Source organism: Sphaerodactylus townsendi, linkage group LG02 (genome assembly GCF_021028975.2).
Source record: "Sphaerodactylus townsendi isolate TG3544 linkage group LG02, MPM_Stown_v2.3, whole genome shotgun sequence".
Classification (NCBI taxonomy): Eukaryota; Metazoa; Chordata; class Lepidosauria; order Squamata; family Sphaerodactylidae; genus Sphaerodactylus; species Sphaerodactylus townsendi.
The window spans coordinates 127,519,059-127,544,080 of NC_059426.1; the positions used below are offsets into that span (position 1 = coordinate 127,519,059).

Consider the following 25,022-nt stretch of genomic DNA (forward strand, 5'->3'; position numbering starts at 1 on the left):
CTACGCCCTACTAAGAGAGGCTTAGGGAGCTGGGGATGTTTAGTCTGGAGAAGCGTAGGTTAAGGGGGGACATAACAGCTATGTTTAAATATTTGAAGGGATGCCATGTTGGAGCAAGCTTGTTTTCTGCTGCCTCAGAGATTAGGACACAGAGTAATGTATTCAAGGTGCAGGAAAAGAGATTCCACCTAAACATTAGGAAGAACTTCCTAACTGTCAGGGCTGTTTGACAGTGGAATTCATTGCCTCAGGCTGATTCCGCATGGGCCAAAAACAGCAGTGTGAAAACGGTGTGAAAATGGTGTAAAAGGGTTTAAAACGATGTAAATGGGTTTATACTGTTTTTCCACCTTTTTCACACCTCTGTTTTTGGCCCATGCGGAATCAGCCTCAGAGTGTTGTGGTGTCTCATTTCTTTGGAGGTTTTTAAACAGAGGTTGGATGAACATATGCCTGGAGTGCTTTGATTGTATGTTCCTGCAATGCAGGGGGTTGGACTTGATGGTCCTTGTGGTCTCTTCCAACTCTATGATTCTATGATAGGCTATAGTCACTCGCCTCTGTGGACATTCGGTTTTACCCTACAAAATGCCCAACTCACCATATCTCAACATATCCGGGATTAAGTTGAGACCAAGAGTCCAGCTCAACATATTATAGCGCCATAATGTTATTTCTGCTACTCCGCCCTGGGATAAGGTTGAGCAGTCCCTATGAACATATGGATACACATTGAGCACAGCAGCAGAACACATGGTCTTTGGCAGGTGCGAGGCAGAGTGGCCACACTCTTTGGTGCGCTGGGCATTGGGATGGATCTCTCTTGGGTGAAGGCTGTGTCTGCATGCCTGCCTCCTTAGTATTGGGGGTCCCTGATATGGTCCCTTGGAATGCAATGGGCAACTAAGCTGAATGCCCAGATGGGGCACCTGGCTGGTGGCAGGTGGGTCACCCAATGCCAGGATCAAGGATCTACCCCTTGCTGCGCCTCTGTTCCCTTGCCTGCAGTCAATAAATGAACTATGACCAATTTTTCTACTAAAAGTAGAATGGTGTTTTGTGTTTTTGTCTTTCCCTATGCTCATCACATTCCCTACTTGAATTGCAAATCCAAACAACAACAACAACAACAACAACAACAACAACTCCTCCTCCTCCTTCTTCGAAAAGCACCGAACACGCCCCCACTTCCACACTAGTTGCTCCTGGCTTTTAAAGAACTGAGCAAAAATAACATTGGACCTCACATTTGTAAATACAGATTTCTTTTTTTATTGTTTCTTGTATGTAAGAAATTTTATTGTACAATTTTACACAGCTTTTAAGTTGTAAAATGGTTAAATTGTGTACAAAATATGCTCATTTTAGACAAAAAGTATATACTAATAGAAACAACACTGGGGATGGGAAGCAAACAATTCTTCAATTCAGTGTGCAAATGTTTTATAAAAATAGAAACACTAGTTCTACAGGTAGCATTTTCTGATAAATTACTTAAATAGCATATCTACACAATAGGAGATTAACTATTCCAACAGTAATGAAAAAAATAATTTATACAAGTACAGGGAATGGTATACAAGATGACATAAAAACAAATTAACACAATATTAGAAATTGTCCTTAGCATTGCTTCAATACTTTTTTTTAACTGGGAGCATGAGTCTCTGCAAAAAAATCTATTTTAATTATGTACAGCTTGCCATCTTTCCTCCATCCTTTAATACTACAGTAGCTTTTAATTTTTTTAGCTATCTAAACTGTGCCTGATTCAAAGGTATTTTTTCCTTTTCTCAGCCTTACAAAAATAATGAGGTAATATTTGTACATGAAAGTTTTCACCTTTAACATTCTTTTTGTTGCAGCAAGATGAAGCTCAAGATATAACTGTGCTGCCCCTTTAAGCAGAAGCAATATTTGAATAATGCTCCCCAAATCCCATCTGAGAGGCCTTTCTACTTCTGCAACCATACAGTGATCACCAGAGTGTGCAGAAGTTAAATGACAATGGCTCTGCCATTTCCATCTGGCAGCCTCTTTAAGGCAGGGATTCTGACAGAATGACGAATGCAAAAACACAATATAGCATCGTTACTGAGCTGATAGGCTACAATCCACTGAGAATATCTCTTGTGCAAATCCTGTTAAAAAGTAGGAGTGTGTTGGACAATGGACTGAGGCCAGTGTTCATAAACAGTGACACCATCTCTTCTAGAGACCAGGATAGTCAACACTAAAACTTTTGTGGTTTGGCAGTACAGCAGCAAGGCAACCTGCTTTTGCCAGCTTTCTTGTGCAGAAAAAAGAGGGGAGAACAGTCACTAAGAATAACATATAAATCCTATCCCCATCTTGCTGCTTTTTTCTGTGCTCCACATTGCTTATGGGAAAACCATTCTTTGCAACTAAAATAACAGCATACTCTATCACAGGGGTCCCCATCCTTTTAGAGCCTGAGGGCACATTTGGAATTTAAACATGGCACAGTGGGTGCAGCAACAAAATGGCAGCTTCAGGAAGTGGAATTGGCTACAAATCGATTGCCACAGCTTAACTCCAGTAACACAGTGTACGTCCTTGTACTGTGCAGGCAGCTGCTACCAAAGCAACATTTTAATACATGTGTACAGCCAATCAATTCTCCAATAGACAGTCAGAAGCCTTGCTGGTCAAAAGCCCTATCCACTTCTTAAAAACACTAGGGGAGCACAAGAAAAAGAGTTTGTGGACACCACAGTGCCACCAGGCATGATGTGGGGGACCCCTGCTCTATTGTCTAGATCTATAGAACAATAAATAATGTATATTTACAGTCTTACAGTCATGGAGTCGTGTAGCAAAATGATTATGTGGATAGTCCTGATGCATTGCTTTCTGCTTTAATTAATAGTCCTTCAGTTATTTATAACAGCCAGGATAGGTAAAAAATAAATATTTTACATTTTCTTTATCTACAGCCTTTCACCTACAAAATTTAATGCTTATAAAAAAACATTATTAAAAAACCCAAAACTCCCATTGCATATTGTAGAATTTTTTCTATTTAATTGTGTTTATCATTTTTGTGCCTTTGTAACCATAACAAAAGTTCTTTGAAGTCCAACATAAGTGCTAAGCTGAGATGAAGGTGCTCTTTGACACCTCAAATGTTCTTGCTGCATTTGCACTAGCTACCTCTGGTATCAAACCTACAGACGTAGGTTGTCATGCAGTGGCACATGTAAACTTGCTTTCCCCAAGAGTTTTGTGAATCCCATTTTTCACCAAGTTGGTGCAATCCGATGTTCCAATGTTGTTCCACCTCTTATCCCACAATGAAATTTTTGGAACTTGTTTTATGCTGCATGGGGCTAACCAGCTGGCATAGCTAGTTTTCCTATATAATGAAGCAAAGCATTTCCATATGAGTTGAGCAGATTTAGATGTCAATCCTGTGCACACTTGTGTGGGAATAAGTTCCACTTAATTCAGTGGGATTTGCCTCTGAGCAAACATGCACAGAATAAGGCTGCTGGCAGATAAGTAACAGTTCCTCCAATTTGTCTGGATGTAAACCCCAGGGAAGCACAGTCCTATATCTAACAATTGCCTTCTTCCCACCCACCTCTCCCACAAGTTGAAGTGTATTTCATTTTAAAGTAGTCCATGGCACATTATAAAGACGTTTTCATTACAAAAGTGCTCCTCCATTGGACCTCCAGTTAAAGAGGGACAGTGACAATGCCCAGCTATGCAATTGCCTTTCATACAGAAGTGACACTTCGGCTCCAGATGCAAAGAATGTTCTTATTCATGAAAGACATTTGTTCTCTTCTGTGCCAACAAAGGTCAGGTCTGAAGTGTACTTTGCAGTTCTCTCTCTCAAATACATTCACTTGAGGAGGTAATGTATTTTGAGTCTCTAGTTTATGAAGGCAGAAGAAAATCAAGAGCAAACAAAATTGTCCCAGGGTTTGCAGAAACTAAACAACTTTTCAGAAGGTGCAATACCAACATTTCAGAAATAATTTCTGCATCAATAGTCTTATGATCAGGGATCTGTAAGAAAGGAAAGCAGCAAATAGTTATTCTTTCATGAATTAGTCACTAAGCTACAGTTAGTAGATCAGCTTCTCACAGGCCGTTTCTGCATGGGCAGCAGAAGCGACTGGCCACCGGCATAATTCATGCCATTGGAGCCACGGGATCGTTCGCACGGTCCCGTTTGGGCGGTCCCAAAGCCACAGCAGGCCTCAGGGGCGGCTCTGCACTGAGCCACCTCTGGTTGGTTTTGTTTACCTACCTTTTCTTCCTGTGAAGCTCTGGATGAAGGAAGGAACATGCCCATGCAACCCTCTGATCCCTGGGGGGATCGGAGGGAAGTATGGACGTGTCCCTCCCGCCCTCCGGAGCTTCACAGGGAGAAAAGGCAGGTAAACAAACAAACTGGCAGCGCCTAAAAGCGGTGCCCTCATGCCGGTGCGCTTCGCACGGTGCCGGTGGGAAGACAACACTTTCCCAATAACTTGCTCATTGAGCGAATTAGGAAAGGAGCATTTTCCTGCCATTTTTTTTTGGGGGGGAGCATGGCGCTGCTGTGCTGCAGCAATGACAGCTGTGCGAATAGCGCCCCAGGGACGGTGTTTTTACCATCCCTAGGGTACTGTTTTTGGGCCATGCAGAAATGGCCACAAGGTCTTTGGGTTACTCTTTGATACATTAAAGTTAAACTACATTTTTCTCTTACTAAAAGGGGAATTGTTTGGGAAGCTTTATGAAACTCCATTAAGGGTGTTGGTGATTTGTTCTTTTATAAAGTAACCTCCCCTTGCTGCACACACACATTGTTGTAACTTGAAATGCAATAGACAGAAACAGGCCTGGTATGTCTACATACAAACAATTTAAAATATAGGAAAGAATTCACTAGGCTGAGCTATTGCCCTTGCTTGTGTGGTTCTCCACAATAAGTTTGCATGTCTCAAAAGTTACAGAATGTTATAAAGTTCATAATTTTATAAAATGAAAAAGATGACAATTTTAATATATAAAATTATTTTAAATAAGAGACAGTTGCCACAGGAGTTACTTCAATGCCTTTCAGTCAAGGAAACAGTGCTAAGGAAAAATAAATTCTTACCTCTACATTCATATTTAAGATCTGAGAAGAACACCATTTCTTGAGAGAAGACAAATAATCCTAACCGACCACCAGCATAGGTTTTGTCATAAATGGGGCCTGAATCAGCCATGATCCTCTTTCCTTCATACATTACCACTCTGCAAATAAAAAGCAACGGTAATGCATCTTGGCTGGAATGCAGCACGTTTATCCTGCAGATTTGAAGCTAGCCATTGGAAGTGTTTGTGCTTCCAAAATTAGCAAAAAACAATGCTATGGGATGTTTACCTAATGTAGCCAGTCTTGGGTCTGTGACTGAGTCGCCATCTGTAGGCAGTGAAATCTTTCCATCCATTGTGATGAGGGTCATGCCACAGAGTTCGCACCTGAAAAGCAAAAATATAACTGAATAACCTAGTCTCTGATTATGCCTGGTACGAGGCCTACGGCGTACTCAGAGACCTCTTCAGACATGATGAAAAGAAACCTTGCACTTCTTGTTCACCATCACCACCTCATTTACATTGCCTGAATGCCCAGTGGGAAGATGTGTGGGTCCTCACTGTGGAGGGGCATTTTGTGCACTTCTTCACTGAGCAAGACATACAAGATTGGTTCCCTTAGGCTTTTAGGCTCTGATTTTATTATTCGCCCTGTGTGTTAACATTGATGAGTTAATGATTTAATGTTAAATTGTTGTAATTGTATGCATTTAAGCCACCCTGAGCTTGGCGTTAGTCAGAAAAGGGTGGGTTAGCAAATCTAATAGAAATAAATAAATAAATGATTTGAGCAAGGCAGAAAGGAACAGAAGTCAATTGTGCTTCCTGTAGCCAACTTTTTGTATCTGAAATAGACTGAATGATTCAAAGAAAGTCCTTTGTAACAGAATTCGAAGAGTTGATTCACACAATTGTTTGTTCTGTTCAAGTGAATCATCCCCACTGTACTTGAGACAAATGTACTGTGTGCAACATGCAACTGTAATTTAAAAGGCAATGTTCAAAGCTGAAGAAACTACTTCTGACTATATTCACTATGTTCCCTCTTCATTGAAATAAATGGGGAAAAACTAATTCTTACAGGCACTTCTGTGGAGCGCTTGAGTACACACCAGGTTCTTGATATATACTTGTGTCCATTTATTAACATAAATGGACACAAGTATTTTTTTACAATTCATTTTATTCTTCATCACATCAGAAATGTATTTTCTTAGATGGACCCCTCCTACACCAGTGTTAATAGTCAGAATTTCAGAAAGTTAGGTTAAGCTAATTGCAAAAACAACCTCTTACCTGTCCAGCTGTATTTCCAGTATGCCACAGTGCATTACGAAGGTGTTCTCCAGGACCAGTGGTGGAGTTTACTACTTTAATAGAAAGGCCAGAATATCCTTGGGCTTTGGTTGGTAAATCAAGCCAGTAAGACTGTGTGATCTGTTTCCACATAACTACATAAAAGCGACTGCTAGACTGATATCCAAACACAAAGCCAGCATAGTCATCATCTCTTTCAGTATTAACAAAGAATGTGCCACTGAAGTCAACAGCGTTAAATTCATCAAAACCTGGGTGAAAAGAAGAAAACATTATTGTTACCATGTAATCATTGTACTCTGCTCTCAAAGTAACATGTCCCTTGTTGCTCTAATGGAGAATTAACAGCTGTATATCATGGTCCAAATAATTAAAAGAGCTTCTATCAATTTAAGTTTGTTGTTAATGGTATGTGCTTCAACAACTGGAAAAGGCATAAGTATACACTCAAGTTATTTTGTCCTAATCTGTTTAATGATAAGCTGTGTTAATGTTTATCCACTGCAGGTTTTCAAATTGCAGCTTGCTGAAGGATTTATTTTCTCTCCTATCCTATCACAATGCTGGTGGGTGTACTTTATGAGTATATTTGTCCAGATGTCCCTTGAGAAAAGACCAGGCTATGCTTTGGAAGGGTAGGGATCTTCATGATAAATTGAATTCTAAGTTACTTTTGTTAAGTTGATCCATATGAAGTATTCTCTAAGACTGTGCACTTTCAGCTTGCTGGGAGAGACAAGACCTTCTAAGTAAGTAAACACAGAGAGAAGAGTCTGAAGCGTGCACTCACCAACTGCAAGTCCAGGATCACAGTTGACAGTCTGAACCAGTTCTTTGCCTTGGTGACGAACAACCCAGTTGGGATCATTTTGGGACGTTCCCTTAGGATCCAGGGGAACCATCTGAAATCGACGGAAGTCTGTCTCACTGATGTCAACGTTTTCAGGGCAGATGTCATCAATGTCTAGCACGTTATCTTTATCAAAGTCATCTTTGCATGCATCTCCACGTCCATCCCCTGTTGTAGAAAAAAAAATGAGGAACACATGGTGAAGTGGAAGTCACATTAAAAAGGGAACATGTTGTATTTGCACCACATTTCAGATCTGATGTAGTGTGATACACTGAAATCCATCATTAGTCATTTCCAAGAATTAGTGGTATGATGAAGCCAATGTTGATTAACCTAAACAGTCTTGCATTAACTGAATAAACTACTAACGTACTAATTTCCTTATAGCATCATTTTAATTTAGAATCTTTTTATGCTGCTTCTTCAGAGCTCTGCTCAAGGCAGCTTCCAATTAAAAACTTCCATATTAAAAAGCCCCCAAACTATTAAAAACAAGGCATTAGACATAAGCAACATAAAAATTTAATATCCAAATATTTTCTTTGCCTTTCTAATTCTTTTTATGTACTGCCATTGATCCAATGCTCTGCTACCACTTCAACATGCACTAGGGACTTGATGGAAGATGAGTTTCTTATAATCTCTGTGAGGGCACACGCCCATATGTGCACACTGTCCCTCCACTGAAGTGTCAGGGTAAGCTTTTGCAGGCTGGAAACTTGTGTGTGTACACAGGAACACACTAGATCAGGTGAAAGGAGATATCTGCCAGATCAGAAAAGGCTACAATCGCAAAACAGAAAGCATACTTGCTAGATTTTCAAAAGGATCACACACACTAGATAAATGTCCTCAACCCTGTGACAATTGGACCATGGACTGTTTATCTTACCATCAGAGTCCAACTGATCTGGATTTGCAACCAGTCTGCAGTTATCTTTGTCATCAGGGATTCCATCATTATCATCATCATGGTCACAGACATCCCCTTTCCCATCTTTGTCATGGTCAGCTTGGTTAGCATTTGGCACATAGGGACAATTATCAAGATTATTTTGATGACCATCTTCATCAATATCTTGGTTACTATCACATTTATCACCTATGCGGTCAGAGTCAGAATCCGTCTGGAAGAAAAACAGATAAGGCTATTATAGCATGCATCTAAGAAGGGACTGATTACAGAAATAATCTGTATTGAAAATAACAATGACAAGTAACGATGACAAGTAACGATGTAGCTCGGCACATATATCAGACCCTATTTGGCCCAGTGCAGTGATTATTTGTGGGCATGGAAGTTGTAATGGCAAAGATGCAACCCTTTACTTCAATACAATGGACAGATCTGTATGGGCAGACATTTATATGTGTTTGGAACTATCACCTCCACTGGAATGAAAGGACAGGCTCATACACATAGTTATTCCCATTGCACATTGGCAGGCATTCTGGATTTGGGACTGGAATGCATCCTTAAAGGCCACCTCCCTGGGAATTCATACAGCCAGATGTAGCAAAACTACTTGTCTCACCTTGTTTTGGCATATTTAAATATACTTTATTAACCAATACCTAGTCATGCATTTAGAGTATTAGGCCCCTGAATAAGCAGTGTGGTTTCTGAGTCTTCTTTTGGCAAGCATTGCCATGCAAAGTCTTTGCCAGAATCAACCTCAGTTTGGAGATAAAAGGCCCTTTGTACTTTCTAAGTATAAATACTGTAGAACTGTACCTCTGAATTACCTGACTGTTTTAAAGTGTTAACAGTTTGAAAGGCCTTTTAATGCCTCACACGTCATAATACAATATTATAGTTTGTGTTAATGTTTTCTACATGCATACCAATACTGTGTAATATTGATGGGACTCCTCTAGAAATGCTGTGGATACTGTGGACTGATTCACAATTTATGTACATTTTTACATTATGTTGATTGACTGAAGCATGATTCTAAGACATCTAGATGCAGACTGAGCGTGCTCAGTCTTTCACAAGTTATCAGCTCTTGACTTACTGCAAATTTGGTTAATGGTCAAAAGCAAGATGTACTATAGCTCACAATAAGTCTCAAAATATTTCCAAAACTGGAATATTTGGAGTTCTTTAGCACAGTTGGTTATAAACTGTTTGAAGTGTGTGTGTCCTTTTGTTAAAAATGGAGCATCTTAAAAAAACCAGAGTTTTCATATTGTAAGTTTTAACCAACAAAGCCTGCAGGGGAAATCAAGATTCCAGTAATTTACTGCAGTTTTGCTGGGACCATTCAAGCATTCAAGTTATGCCCCTGAAGCTATTAACCCTGCTGTCTTGTACATAACACGACTATACAAGTTTTACTTACTGCTGCCTTAGAACTAGCAAATTAAATGAGAGGAATTGGATTTCCCCTTTCAGAACTCTTAATCTGGTAAAGATTACATACATTAATGCTTGGATATACTTCTTAACTTTGGTAACAGAGAGGGAGAAAATCCTCTTTCTTGTGCTCAGCTAAAAGAGGGAAAATAGCAGTCTTTGTGAGGAAGATATTTTGCAATGCTTTAACTTTTGTCCTTAAAGCATCTTACTTGTGCACTGATGCGAGATGAAACTCACTGCACTCTTTGCCTCAGGTCAACTTGTAGCATTAGTATAACTTTCTTATGAACACATACTCCAGTGTTCAGTACATGTTCTATCTGAAGGCTGAAATGGGTGAGTGTTGTTACTAAACCAGTTACATCATGTTTTAAATTTCACCACAGATGATTCCCCCTCCCATTATTAGCTATGTGTGTCATTTGCTGATGTGACAGGACTTTGTTCTTCAGTTTGAACAAATTCTATACTTGAAGCTGTAATATTTTTATAGATGCCCAAGTGATTTTCCTGTAACCATAATATACTACATCTAGCAATATATACAGGAATTTTATGTACTCACATATCTAATTGATTAATTTTTTCAATGTTCAGCTATTTCTTCGGTCCAAGCACCACTAACAGCTTTTACCACTTTTGTTGACTAGCATCTGCATGAGTTGTGTTCTGCCCTGATTAGGCTGCCACTTGGCATGTCTTGCAATGAAACATGGATGGCCAAGCACTGCCAGCAGAGTTATTAGGAACTAACCTGATCTGGATTGTGCTCCATAGGACAGTTGTCACACTGGTCTCCAACACCATCCAAGTCTGTATCTTTCTGATCCACATTGTACACATACTGGCAGTTGTCTCTTTCATTAAGAATGCCTAAACCATAAACAATTTATATAATTTAAGGCACAAGCACACCTTCACTTCTAAGCTCATTGACTTTAATGACCTCAGAAGGGTGCAACTCTGTACATTGTTTGTGGGAGGGAACAGTATGGAAGTGAACAAATAAAGGAAACAAGCAATTAATTCTTGTCACTATAAATGCTCCTTTTCTTTGATATAATCCATAGCAACAATGTTGCAATTTGCACTATATCCTGTGGCATCACAATGTTTCATTGGTGATCCACATCTAACAAAGATGTCCAAATATAACAAATTCAAACCTCTTCTACATGGACTAAATAATAAATTGAAGAAGCAGAAGCAGACCAACTGTGAGGCAAGACAAGCAGTGACTGCTTCATGTAGCAGATTTTGGACACCATTAAGAGTGCCATTATGGGATCTCCTGTACAAACCTCAGGTCAGGGCAGCCCTCATTTATAATCTGTTGTATTATGAATTTGAGAAATTAGTGTGACAGTGTAGATGGAGGTTCCCCTCATTTTAATGGGAGTCGGGTAGGAGAACACTGGTTGTGACTGATATTCATTGTTAAATGGGGAAGTTTCATTTCAGACACCAAAATGTTGGATACAAAGTATATTATGACATAGACCTTTCTCTGGCTAGCACCTCTAAGGGAGTGCTGTACATATAACAATAGACCAAATATTAAACCTTCTAGTGAACATAATTGCTAATGTGTGATGGGGGGAGGGGAGGAGAAAACACAAGGGAATCATACCATCTCCATCAATATCAACAGCACAGGCATCTCCTTCTCCATTGCTATCAGTGTCTATCTGATCTGGGTTGTGATTGTAGGGGCAGTTATCACAGCGATCACCAACTTCATCTCTGTCATAGTCATACTGTTGTGGGTTGTAAATGAATGGGCAATTGTCCTGTAAAATAATGTTTTAAAAACCCCATTAAAAACATGAACATACCTGTGACATGTTTCCTGGAATAACTGGAGAATCAAAGTTTTGATCACCACAGTCCTTGCTAATCTTGAAAAAGATTCCAAGAACATACTGAATCTGACGGAAATATTTTCATTATTTTTAAATCCTGAAACAGCAAACAGCTACGAAACACATACGATGGCCATAGTCTAAGTTATGAAAAGATCATGCATGTTTTCAAGATCTTACCAAGCCATCTGGAATATTGTCATTATCATCGTCATCATCACAGGCATCACCAATTCCATCCTTATCATAGTCTTCCTGTCCAGAATTAGGAAGGTTGGGGCAGTTGTCCTGTGGAAAAGCAATAGAATTACTTCTAATCACAACCATGAAATCTTCCAAAATGGGCTTGTAAGCATAGTAGAGCAACTTTGATTTTTTGTGCGACAATTTCATGAATTTCTTTCAGTCATCAATGTTACTAAGGATGCATGCTTTAATTCAGAACTTTTAACAAGAAATGGAAATGTTAAGACATGCGCAATTACAAGGAACAGGCACATGAAGCATAATCCCCATAGAATTAGGCGTATTTAAATCCACTGAATGGGCATAAGCAAGCCATACTGTATTGTATAGATATTGCAATCTGAGACCTCAAAAATGTACAAATATATTGCAGTTATGACCCAGTCAGAGTGGTTGTTCTGACAGTATTGGACTTCTTATGATAAGCCTTTGATCCTAATATTGTTTCTAGAAGTATACTATTGCTGAAATTTTAGGACTGTACTAATTAATGTAATGGTTATGTGAGAACTTGGAAAAAATGCTTACTTTATTGCAGTGGTATGTAGCATTGGCAATGCAAGGAAGGTTCTTATTCGGCCACCCATCTAAATCTGTATCTTCTCCACAGATAATACCATTACCAGCATAGCCTGGTTTACATTCACAGCGATGCATGGGGTCGCTAAAGTGGCCAAGGTAAATGCACTTTGCATTCTTATTACAGTCATGTGTACCATCAGTGCAGGGGTTTCTTGGTTTGCAGACCTACAGAAAGTAAGCACACAAGAAAATTATACTTGTATTTGCAAGAGTGTGACCTATATAGAAAGAACGCAGTAGACATTTATGTACAAACAACAGTAAATTATGCTTTTTCTTAAAACTCATCTTTAGGAGAACTAGATGATGGGGGGGAGGCAAAGCCGGGCCTAGCCTTAAATAGGCTGCCCGGCCCTCCTCCAAGATGACGTCAGGGTGCCCTGCGTCATTGCAGGGCGCCGAGAAGAACCAAAGCCTCGCGAGCAGAGGGAACTCGCGAGGCAGCCGGCCGCCCGTGGGAGGCTGTCCCTTCCCCAGCAGCAATGGCGACCGCGGTAAGTCGCGGCCGCTTATATCTCTGCATAGCCTTTTCAGGTGGTTAAAAGTTGATGCCTCCCTTTTTAACAAGAAAATCTGGCTGGATTCAACTCATACATTTGTACATAACTTGGTACTTACTGACTTAATTTATAAGACAGTAACATTTGAAGTGTGTGTGTCCTTAACAGATGACACACCTACTATATCACTGTTTTAAGAGGTTGAGATTATATACTTCTGAATTCATTTTAAGTTATACAGAATCTAGTGTGAACTTGAGACATGCTGGGAGTCAGCAACAATTGTACTTGAAGGACTGGCTCCTCCCATTTTGTATAGGTGGCTATTTTGTATAGGCGGCTAGTTAAGATCTGCCTTTCTTGCCTCCACCTTTAGAAGTGAGACAGGCAGCAACCAGAAATACAACTATTTTAGTAGTTGCATCTCACTTATGGAATGTCCTTCCAATTGAGGCTTGCCTGGTGCCTGTGCTGTATATGCTCTTTTAGGTGCCAGGCCCAAACTGTTCTGCTCACCCAGGCTTTTAGTTAAGAGCTCTTTTAACACCATGTTAGTGAGGTTTTGGTCTGAAAACTACTGTGTCACACTGTTCAGTGCTGTATGAATGTTGGATTTTAATTGATAATTTTAATGATTTGTTTTTATTATGTTTTATTTTGAAAGCAGCTTGGGATATATTCTCTGGCGAGGCAGCATAAAATAGCTACATAAATATGTAGGTGTGATAATAAAAATTGCCACCTTTTTCCTGGTTGCAGATTTGAGTTCACACTAACCTGTCTATATGCAAACTGTACATTTGAGAGAACAATCACAGGAACAAATATGATAATGTGCTAAATAATAACTGCTCTTCTTTCAGAGAGGATACTTATAGAATTATATTCAGAACTTGTTCTTTTCTGTCCTGGGTAAGCGTATCTGCTGTAGAATTAGCAAATAAGTGAGGTTTTGTAACCAGGGGATTTTTATATTTTGGCACTACCTGCTTGTTTGCTATTGCATGCTCCACACCTCGACCAAAGGGCTGACTTCCAGTAAAACGTGATGGGCAAGGTAGGCAATTGTATCCTGGCTCAGTATTCTCACACCTGTGCACTCCACCAATTACAAAGCAGGCATCAGGGACCTCTTGACACTGTAGTTCAAAAGTTTGTAGGAAAAGAAAAAAGGTTAGTTGCAGGCTTGCTTGTATATGTTTGCAATATTTTGTTCTTCAAATTTTAGTCTACTGTACACACGAGATTCAAGTCTTCTTACCTCATCAATATCTTTGCATTCAACTCCATTTCCATGATAACCAGCAGGGCAGGCACCACATTTCCAAGAACCATCCGGGAAACTAGTACATTTTGCTCCAGCAAAGCAGGGATTAGATAGGCACCCATCTGAGAAACAAGATAAAGGTATGTGTCCAAAATATTATGATAAAGGTATGAGTCAAAAAGGGGTTCAAACTGTTGTCTTCACATAGAACAACAATAGCAAGCTGTGGGCTAATTTAATAAATACTCTTGGAAATATTCATAGAAGAATTCCTTCAAATCTAACCTGAATTTCCTACACAAAGTACTCAGGTAGGACTGATCTTCTACACTACATTGCACAAACAAGAAACAAGAACAGTAGAAAGAATCCTACAGGTAAGATAGTGACTTATCCAAGTGGTCCTTGTTCAAAGAAACAAATTATACCCTTGTAGGGAACTTGGTTTTGGCACAGCTACCAAACAGTGCTTTGTGTTCCACAGTGAATGATAATTACTCACCAATTGGACAATCTTGTTTGTTGCAGATTTGAGTGTCTACAGCATCACCAATACAGTCCTTCCCTCCAAACTGTGGTTCAGGATTGTTGCAGAGACGGCTACGCTTCTGAATGCCCCCTCCACATGTGACTGCACAGGTGTCCCACAGTGACCATGGTCCCCAGTTCCCATTTACTAAAGAAAAAAAATATTGAAAGCATAAATATCCATGGATCCACTGGCACTTTCAAATATACTCATTGTGTACAGATGCATTTCTGACTTTTCTTACTCGAGGGGGAGGGTTCAAAATGATTGCAATAATCTGATGGTGGAAGTTGTGAAAAGAGGTAACAATTCTGAAAAGTTTCACCTGAATTGGTGAGTAACAGTCTCAATTTTTACTGTTCAACTTACTTGGGCAAGCATCTTTATGGCAAGATTTAGTTTCTCTTGCCTCTCCCTCACACTGTCTACCTCCCATCTGAGGAAGCGGAGAGTTGCAGAGACGGATTCTAGTGATCAAGCCAGATCCACAAGTAACAGAGCAAGAAGACCAAGGAGACCAATGACTCCAGCGACCATCCTGTTTGACTGTAAACAGACAGACCTATTGTGAACTATGAAGGAACAAGTTTGCTTAAACTGTTTATTAGTCATAGTCAATAGAAGAGGGACAGGTTGTTTTTTAATCTAACAGTAATTCTGTTCTAAAATACTATGATCACAGATGGACAATTACTAATGTAACATATTAGATTCTAAATATAAAAATCACTATATTTTATTTTGTGTTTGCCAAAGCTAGCAATAACAAGTTCAGTATGATTTTCATTGCTATTAGTAGTTAACTATTCATTAGTAATGAATACTTTTGCATTGATGTTCATTTATTAACAGATTAACTATGCTAAATTATTCATAAGGAGCAGTGGCGTCACAAAAAGGCAAAGACCAAACTCAGGTCAACAAAATGAAACTGTGGGTGCTGTGTGGTTTCCGGGCTGTATGGCCGTGTTCTAGCAGCATTCTCTCCTGACGTTTCGCCTGCATCTGTGGCTGGCATATTCAGAGGATCCTCTGAAGATGCCAGCCACAGATGCAGGCAAAACGTCAGGAGAGAATGCTGCTAGAACACGGCCATACAGCCCGGAAACCACACAGCACCCCAGTAATTCCGGACGTGAAAGCCTTCGACAATACAAAATGAAACTGTTTTTCTATGCTAGTTAGTGAAATGCTTACATCTCTTATCACATTCCCGCATATTGCAGGTACGAGTTTGTATGGAAGAGCCTTCACAGCGATGGTTGAGGCTATCACAAGAACGGCCTCTCTGTTGAATGCCATTGCCACAGGTCACAGAGCAAGTAGTCCATTCGGACCACGGAGACCAAACGTCCTCTGCATAGTCACTAGCTGAAAAGAGAAGAATTTTCATGTTTGAATGATAGATAAGCAATTTTCTGCCACATAGTCAATGTTAAAAATTATTCTGAGGAAAAAATAAGCTATTTTTTATTTGTTGAAACTGTATTCGGAAGCAGCCATTCAGTTTTTCAGATAATCTTGTTTTATTCTACAGGAACAGTTGGGTTAATTCCTTAGCTTTTAGCCTGGAAAAATCAACAACTGCTGACACTGAGCTGTTTCATTGAGTGCCAAGTGAGCAAATTAGCATTCTTGGGGAGAGTACTAATTACCATAAGAGTCTTTACTGCCCTTCTTGGTAACATGGAACAGGACAGCGTAATAAGCAACATTTCTCCCCTTCCATTTCTTTTAGTACCTGTCTAGGTCACACAACAATACCTGTAATATATGAATTCAGAACTAGATTACATGGATTCTTGGTGGTGGTTGTTCTAGTGAACATATTTATATAAGCAAAAAGGGCATGTAGTACAGAAATATATATCGTGTTTTTACTGGAAATGGCTAATGGCATGCATGAAAATATGGCTTTCATGTATGCAGTGCAAACTTTCTGAGCCCCTGAACAAAATAAGGATTACTCAGAGAAGGACATGATCTTTTTAGAAAACTTTAGTATTACACCCCCCTCCATGGTCTCTCCAAGACTTATGGCAATAGAATGTTATGCCAACATGATGGTACTTGGAACACATTCTAGAACAGTAGCTCCACTTAAATCACTGCTGAAAATGTTAAGAAGCTTTTTAGTTACGTACGCCAGCATCGTGGGCAGCATTCTCCATCAGGAACAGTGGCATTTGAACAAGGCATGATAGGGCAAGACACTTTATGGCAGATGACAACAGAGTTCTAATAGAAAAATGACAAAATTAACAATTAAACACATAAAAGCACTCTTTCAGTACAGAAGGGATTTTTCAAAGAGATCTGCTGCCCAACTAGATGTTGCTATGTGCAATTTTCCTGCACTTTAAAAAAATGGGGGAAAAATAGCTTCAGAAGGTTGTGAGCAGGAGCAGAAGTTTATGTGCTGTTTATCCCTTGCAATTTCTCCCTGAAAAATCTCCCTCCAAAGATTATTTTTCCCTGCTGACAGGGAGCTTTGAAAATTTATTTTGAATAGGAAAAACAATGCATACAAACAGGGCTATGCACTCCTGCTGCTCTTCTGATTCTGACTGTAACCCTCCCCAAACTATTTTTCGTTTAAAAAAATGTTGGAATCGTGTTATAAACAACAGTGTACAGTTTCTATCATTGACCTCAGCAATGTCTATAGAAATGGGTGAACACAAAAATGGTAACTGTGTCATTCATAGTCATGATGTTTTCAGTGATTCCTTTGTTAATGCCAACCAAATGGCATTTCCCAAATGTGTTAGTCAAATATCAGTGAATAGCTGTTCAGAAGTAATGTCAGGCAGCTAACAAGTATCATGAAGCCAGCTTTTCCCATTTTCTAGTCTAAGTTTCAGTTGATTATATGGACAAAGATAAAATGCATTTAATAGAGTTGGCTCAGACTCCAACAAGCCATGTTACACTTGGACATGGCTTTCATCTTAATCCAAAAGCTGCACTGTATAAGAATGAACAGTGCTTTGAAAAGGTTTATACTTTTGCCAGTTTTCTTTCTTAAAGGATAATAAATAAAAATGTGCTTTTGTAGATTTTACAGAACAATATAACTAGTGATAACAACAGATGCCAGCAATATACAAAAAATTTCAGTATTGTTTAATGAAAAAAATGAATTCCTACAGATTGTCAGCATGTTCAGATTTTTGAAGGATCTAAACAGTATCAAAAAGCACATTTGATAGGTTTTTACAAGGATAGCTATGTTAGTTTATGGCTCTAACAATGGCACAGTCTTATGGCACCTGAATCATACAGTGTGATCCTGAACAGAGTTGCCACTTCTTCTAAGTCCATTGCAATCAGTAGGCTTAGAAGGGTGTAACTCTGCTTAAGATAGCATTGTAAACTATTTCTTCTTATTCTTTTAGATGCAAAAATATGTGGTCCTTTCTGAGATATTCAGAGACAAAGTAGACATTACATGGGAGATGTGTGTAATAGTCTCCCAATGTATTTTTATATGAATAGCAACAAGAGGCTGCAGTTGCTATTCCCCTTGAGCAGTATTTTTTGCTCAGAGTTGTCAATAGTTATTTTTAGGAAAAAAATGGGCAAAGGGGCAGTAACAGACAGAAGTGTGGACACAATTTAAGTGGAGGAATGGTCAGAGGAAAAAGTGTTAAAGAATCCCTCTTCATGCAGTTCCTCTAATTAAAAAGACAGTATCCTTCAACTACCCTTTACTGAAAATAAACCAACAAAAGATAGGTATACAAATCTCTTGAGAATTCATCTCTCGTGATCATCCACTTCAACCTTAACATAAACGTTAAAGTTACTTTTTCAGGATTCTGTGTTAAATAGGGCACGATACAGAGTTTATCAAGAATTTATCAACCTTCTTTATCCCGAGTTAGATTTCTGGTCTATCTATCCCTGTAGCATTTTTTAAAACAGCAGCTAACTTTCTGAGACTACCTGAAATTCTTTTAACTAGATGCTATGTTTGAACATGGGATCCTTTGCACGCAACTCGTAGTTTCTACCTACTGAGCTATGCTTTCACTCTATGATATTATAATAGTTACTCTGTAATGTAACTTCATCAGCCCTTTTTTAGAGACTGAAGACTTTATTGCAGTTACATATACAATGGTTTTTCCTGTCAATTTTAACCCATGCAGTTCCTTTAAAATCCTTTAAAAAATACCTAGCTTTTTCAGAAAACGGAAAAGACTCAGTTGGTATTAAATGTAATGTCTCAAAACCATAATTTATAGTCAGGTTTTCCAAGCAATAAATGTGATTGCTATTCCACTAATAGCACATAATGCAAACCAGATGCTCAGAATAGGCTTAAATGGCTTGTGCAACATGCTCTTTGGACTCTGGGAATTTACTTAGAAGAAGAGTTTGGATTTATATCCCCCCTTTCTCTCCTGCAGGAGACTCAAAGGGGCTTACAATCTCCTTGCCCTTCCCCCCTCACAACAAACACCCTGTGAGGTAGGTGGGGCTGAGAGAGCTCCGAGAAGCTGTGGCTAGCCCAAGGTCACCCAGCTGGCGTGTGTGGGAGTGTACAGGCTAATCTGAATTCCCCAGATAAGCCTCCACAACTCAGGCAGCAGAGCTGGGAAACAAACCCGGTTCCTCCAGATTAGATAAAAAAGAGCTGGGAATCAAACCCGGTTCCTCCAGATTAGCTAAAAAAGATTTATATCCTGTTTCTATCTCTACTCCAATGTAGAGGTCTAGCTACAATATCACACTGCAAGATCATTTCAGTATTAGTCTACTTTTCCCCCCTCCACAAAGGTATTATTCAAGTAGACTGTAAGGCCTCTTCCGCACACGCAAAATAATGCGTTTTCAAACCACTTTCACAACTGTTTGCAAGTGGATTTTGCTATTCCGCCCAGCTTCAAAGAGCAGTGAAAACAGTTTGAAAGTGAATTATTCTGCATGTGTGGAATGAGCCTAAGACAGGATTTAAAGCTTTTACATACTGATGCAAACATGAGATAATACCTTATGCAGGCACATTGTGTCTATTTCTGGGCCTGGTCACCTTTCTGCATATATGCTTATTTAATACATTTATATTCCACTTTGCCCCCTTCCAAGGTAGTCACAACCAAATTTTACTTTGGTACATAATCCTGACAGAAAATCAGACATTTCAATTTTTCTAACTGTTAACTTCCTTTTTACCTGGCAAGTACAGGTTGTGCATGTATCTGTGGTCCACTCATCAGTGTTTTGGTACACAACTTTATTATGGATGCATGCTCCAGGACTAATTTGAAAAGGACCACTGGCAAGTTCATTGTTTATAATCTAAAAGAGAAAAAAGAATGTCTGTAACTGTACATAAAACATAGCTTTAAGATTAGTCTGAATGAGGTACTCAAAGCAAAATTCACATAAGATTTTATTTGGAAGTTAGTCCTATTGATTATGGTGGTCCAGCTTCCAAGTGATTGAACTTAATATATTAGTCACATGGCCATAGTCATGTGACAAATTCTCCATTTGATTCATCCCACTGTGATCACACAGAGAGTTCTCATAGTAAACTCTTATAAATGTTGCCTGCAGAAGCTAGCATAAAGAGTTGCTACCTCAATAAAAAGATAACTGTCAGAATATGAAAATTCTATTTGTATATAACTTGGTTCACACTGGTTTCTTCATATGCCCCCTTACAGTAGCCTTAAAAATAAACCCAGAAAATCAACCCCTTAGTAAAAAAAGAACCAAGTTATGAGTCTACTTGCCCAACATATTTATGCTAATTTTTGTGTATGCTAGCAAGCTAGAGGAAAAGGGCAAACTTTCTTTCTACTTACAGAGGTTTTCCTGTCTGATCACCCAGGAAGATGACCTTTACTCATCAGGTCAGCTTTATAAAAGCCTGCCTTATTACAGATAAAACAGATTGCACACAGAAAGCATGCAGCTTGTTTTCCATGTAGTATTGAATGCTAAGCAACCATCTGTTCTTTTGTTTCAATACTGTGTATTTAATAATCACTTACCACTTTGTGGACTGAATCTTGAAGTGTCGTAACCAGAGCACGCAGACTTTGTAATTCTACAAACACATTGCTTAGCTCATCGCAGGAGAACCCACAAATGGCCTGGATGTCCTTTGTTTTGTGGCCAATGTAGTTAGTGCGGATAGCTGGACTGGAGCCATTCATAGGATTGTCCAGTTTAATTACTGTTCTAGTGGCTGTAACAACAACAAAAGGCATATATAGTGACAGTCAAAATGTACTGTATAGTACACAGAATTTATAGGACATAAGGCAGCAATTTCTTTATGAATAATGTTTCACTGGTTTTTAATTTGAGGCCAGTGTCTTTTCACACTAAGTAATAATCTTTTAGGGTTGATAATTTTAGAGATATTTTGCAGACTTACAGCTTTCACAGCCCTTGTTTCTCAGGATGGCTTCCACAGTAGTTCCAAATACAAATCTTACATTCTGTAGCACTCCCTGTGGACAAGAAAATGACATATATTAGCTACTAATAAAGGACAGCATCACAAATAAAGCTGCACATTTCTAAATATGCCTATTACACGCAAATCAAATTAAATTTCTTTGCAGTATGTTCAGTAACAAGGAAAAAAGGTCAAAAATAAACCCAGAAAGCCATTTTTTCCTGTGTTGTTTTCATTCTTCCAAGTGCCAAAGTTACCTCCATTTACTGCAATCTATAATTTACCGGAACAAAGTGATTTTAAAAGGTGTACCTCTGTTTAAGACTGAACTGATAGAGAGGCACTATATTTAAACACCTGAGAGTTGTACTTCTTTCTTGTTCTCAAATGACAGGTTTTCCAGGTTATATACATTTCCAGTTTCTTGAATAACTTCAAAAGGAATTCACATCCATAAGACTTGAAAAGGTCCATGTAACTGAGGGGGAGCCTCATCCAAACCCAGAGGCGGTGGAATGTACTGCCCTGTACTGCCCTGTTTCCTTCGAGTGGGCTTTCTGACAGTACTGAGAGCTCTGGAAAGGCCTTACCCCCCGACCGGACTTCCAGGTTCTGTGGTGGTAGGGCTATGGGATGGGTGGCTGCCAGCTTGTTTGCCCCCTCCGCCAGGGTAAGTGTCCTAGGGAGGGCAAACATGCCAGCACAAGGCCAAGCCACTGCTAGAGCCCTTCCCCCACTCTTTTGGATGGGGCTGTTAGACTAACATAACCTACTTGGGCCAGAATACTCATTTGCACAACAATGCTTCTCCTTCAGTTTCTGTTCCTCACAAACATAGATGAGATATTAAGCCTATCTGAACACATAATTTTGTACCTGAAGCAAAAAGACATAATGGTTGCTCTTCCCCCATTAAAATATTAGAGAGCAGAAACAGGAAAGTGATACGGACTTTGAAATATTTTGCTCCGAGAAACCATTTCTCTTTGCTTCATGATAAGACAGGCCTTACCATGAACTTATAAATTCACTACTTAAAAAACAAGGTTTCTCACCTGGAAGTTGTCATTAACTCCCCCTTTGGCAATACGAAGTCTGGCACTGCTGGCCAGGTCCCTGGTGAAGACATTCTGAATTGGGATTTCCAGTTCAGCATTCACCATCTTCTCACATCCCACATAGAGCTGGGCCTGATCCTCCTGAACTAAAAGGGTAATGTTGTTCCATTGCCAGGTAGGCAACTCAACATCTTCCACCGACACCAAAGTCTGATTGCCTTCTTTGGTAAAGACACTCAAGTCCAAGGTTTTTGCCTTGCCATTCAACACCAGCTTGAACACATAGCCAGAGTTGTCCTTGCGCTCCACAGCTAGCAAGGTGCCAGGGCTCTTCTTCATTGGGCGAAGATTAGCCAATAGGATGAAGCCCTTTTCAGCTTGGATAGAGTCAAGAATGTCTTGGAATTTGTGGTCTGGAACAGCTGGGATACGGTTAGCATCTTCAATGCGGTAGGCAGGGCTGGAGGTCTCCGATCCCTTTGCCAGATATACCCCTCCTACCTTGCGTGCAGCTCCTTTCCGAGAAAAACCAATGAGCTCAAATAGATCAAATACACTGTTATCATCACCTCCAGATTCTGCCAAGAGAATAAGAGAACACAGATTAAAGATTATTGGCCAGGACAGGAATGAATGGTGTTAAGAAGTGAAGAGAAAAAATGAGTGTTGGGTTACAGGCAATAAATAATCAAGAGTCTTTACCTCCACTGTTGCCTAGAAGCCCTTCATTATCTGCCCATCTCTAGTTTTCCAGCACATCTTGCCCCTTCCCACACTCTAAGCTCTGCAAATGGGCAGCAGCTAAAACATTACTCAGTTTCTAGGCTGATACACTTTTTTTGATAGGAACTTTTCTATGAAATTCAATTCATCTTCCTGTATTCATGGCTCAAAAGAAGGACAAGGGTTACTGGCAGTCCTCCATTAATGCAGGTCTAGGAATCCTCTTTGGCTTCCCTGCCCTCTTAAAAGGCTTTGGCTGAGGAAAACCGCATGGCAAGCCACTAAAACAATTTAGGAGATCATGCCAAAAGCTGAAACTTCATGAAGCCAGGTGATCGAAGAGCAGCTTCAGAATACAGCAGCCCCTTTCATGGGGAGACCCAAAGGTCAATAAAGAGATGGGAAGCATAGATTTTTTTGAGAGCAGAGACATGCTCGGAGGCAAAAGAAAACAGCCACACTAGCATGGCCCACAGGGGTTCCACTCAGGGGCACAATAATGTCCTACAAGGTTTGTACAGTCCCACTGCACACCAGCTTGGCAGCAATTGTGAGCATCTTTGAGGGGTGACAGAACTCAAACACAGGAACTGCTCTGAATAACAGGCTGGCACTCCAACGAAATAACGACTTTGAATATGTGTCTTCCCAAGGGAAAGCAGGGGATTAGGGACAGCCCTTCCTCTCAGGCAGGCAGAGGTGACTCTCTTAGGAATTAACTTCTATTTGTCCCTCCCCCCCGCCCATGTCTGGACGCCCCAGAAGTTCCGTCCAAGAGTGTGTCAAAAGGCCCAAGGACAATGGCCCGCGCGCTCTTTTCGCCGACAAACTCGCTACAGGTAACGGGGGCGTCAAGCAGCCCACCGTCCCCGGCCCTGTCGCCAGCTGGGAAAGGCCTTTTGCCAAACCCAATGGCCCGCGGCTACTCAAAAGGCAAGCCACCTTCTCCCTCGTCTAACCGAGCGTGCTTTGAGCACACGCGCGCACGCACACACCGGCCAGGCGCGCCACCAGCCCCACTCCTGCTTTTACCTGGAATCCGGTTGGCTGCGCACAGCCCGAGCATCAGAAGGAGAAAGAGGACGCCCGATAACTCCATGGTGGCGATCTCGCTCCCAAGTAGAGAACCCTGAAACAAGGAAAGCAGAGCGCAACTGGTGACTGGAAGGGCGCTCGCCCGCAGCGACTGGCAGGCAACGGGACGGCAAAGAGAGGGGACAGAAAAAGGGTACAGAGAGAACACGATGAACAGCTAGACTCGAGACCAGCATCACTACAGAGCGTAAGAAGCTTTTCTGTTTCTCCGCTACCCCAAGGCCAAGCTCCCTTGGTTAGGTAGCACGAAAAGAGAAAAAGAGCTCTGCTCGATGCTGAGAGGCATGCGCCAGTTTTCCGCCCTAGCGATACTACAGCAGTGCCGGCAGAAAGCTGTTCCTTCAGCACTTACCTTTGAAGAACGAGGTGATGAACCCCAAATATCCCGCGGATAGTAAGTAGTTCCCGCAGTAACCCAGTGAGGACGTCGCGATCGATATCCCTGTGTGGTTCTTGGGCTCGCTTAAGGTTCCGCTTGGTTGACTTTAGCGCGCCGGTTGTAAAAACCCCGGGAGAATAAGGCGACCCTGGAACACCCCGCGGGATCCTTGCCGGTGGTCGAGTGACACGAGTGAAGAACGGACCGCAGCCTCCGCACGTCCCCCCGGGCCACCAGCCTCCGGTCGCTTCGCTTGCACTGGAGTGGTCGCCGAAGCCTCACTTGCATTTAAGGGGTCGCCCGCATTCCTGAGATCGCTGCGAGCCAATCAGCAGCCGCCGGGCGGGAAGCGGGCTGGTGTTTATCCAGTTACCTCCCAACAGGGCAGAAACACGCATCCCCGCCCCCTCCCAAAATGTCGTAGGAGCGGGGGGGGGGGGAGGTGCTGGGGCGGCTAGGTAGGACCTATTGACTCCAACGGGACGTTTTGCCGCGGGCTGGTTGCGTTAGGAGCGCGGGATTCCCATCGCAGCAGCTCCAGGGCGCAGCGAGAGCAAAGAGAGTTGATGATGCCAGCCGTGGGCTGTTGTGAATGCCCGCTTCAGCTTGGCTGTGAGGGTAGGGCTTATCAATCTGTTCTTGCTGAAACCCTTCTGAAACCCTTGGGAATGAGCTACAGGGCGGGCTTGCTCGTTTCCCAAGTATGTTTCGGTTGTCGCTTACTG

The 25,022-nt window shown here is 40.8% G+C and overlaps 2 protein-coding genes across 2 annotated transcripts in view; one reads left to right on the plus strand and one right to left on the minus strand.

Annotated features, from left to right (window-relative positions):
- The window catches only part of FSIP1 (fibrous sheath interacting protein 1), a 123,440-nt gene extending 108,711 nt beyond the window's left edge, over positions 1-14,729 (plus strand). The window contains exon 12 of the mRNA XM_048484247.1: positions 14,621-14,729. Within this exon, the coding sequence (XP_048340204.1) occupies positions 14,621-14,626 (6 nt within the window). The 3' untranslated portion in view covers positions 14,627-14,729. The remainder of the gene's footprint in view (positions 1-14,620) is intronic.
- THBS1 (thrombospondin 1) lies at positions 1,250-24,571 on the minus strand. Its single transcript, XM_048484238.1, has 22 exons — positions 24,271-24,571; positions 23,856-23,952; positions 22,098-22,678; positions 21,019-21,094; positions 20,630-20,826; positions 19,803-19,928; positions 16,766-16,859; positions 15,819-15,992; positions 14,991-15,167; positions 14,595-14,768; positions 14,087-14,214; positions 13,812-13,964; positions 12,272-12,490; positions 11,678-11,785; positions 11,266-11,425; positions 10,390-10,508; positions 8,166-8,400; positions 7,211-7,438; positions 6,400-6,671; positions 5,390-5,487; positions 5,120-5,259; positions 1,250-4,038 (listed from the first exon to the last, which is right to left on the minus strand). The coding sequence occupies exons 2-22, from the start codon at positions 23,920-23,922 to the stop codon at positions 4,031-4,033; spliced, it is 3,534 nt and encodes a 1,177-aa protein (XP_048340195.1). The 5' UTR covers positions 23,923-23,952; positions 24,271-24,571; the 3' UTR covers positions 1,250-4,030.
- Positions 24,572-25,022: the final 451 nt, after the last annotated feature.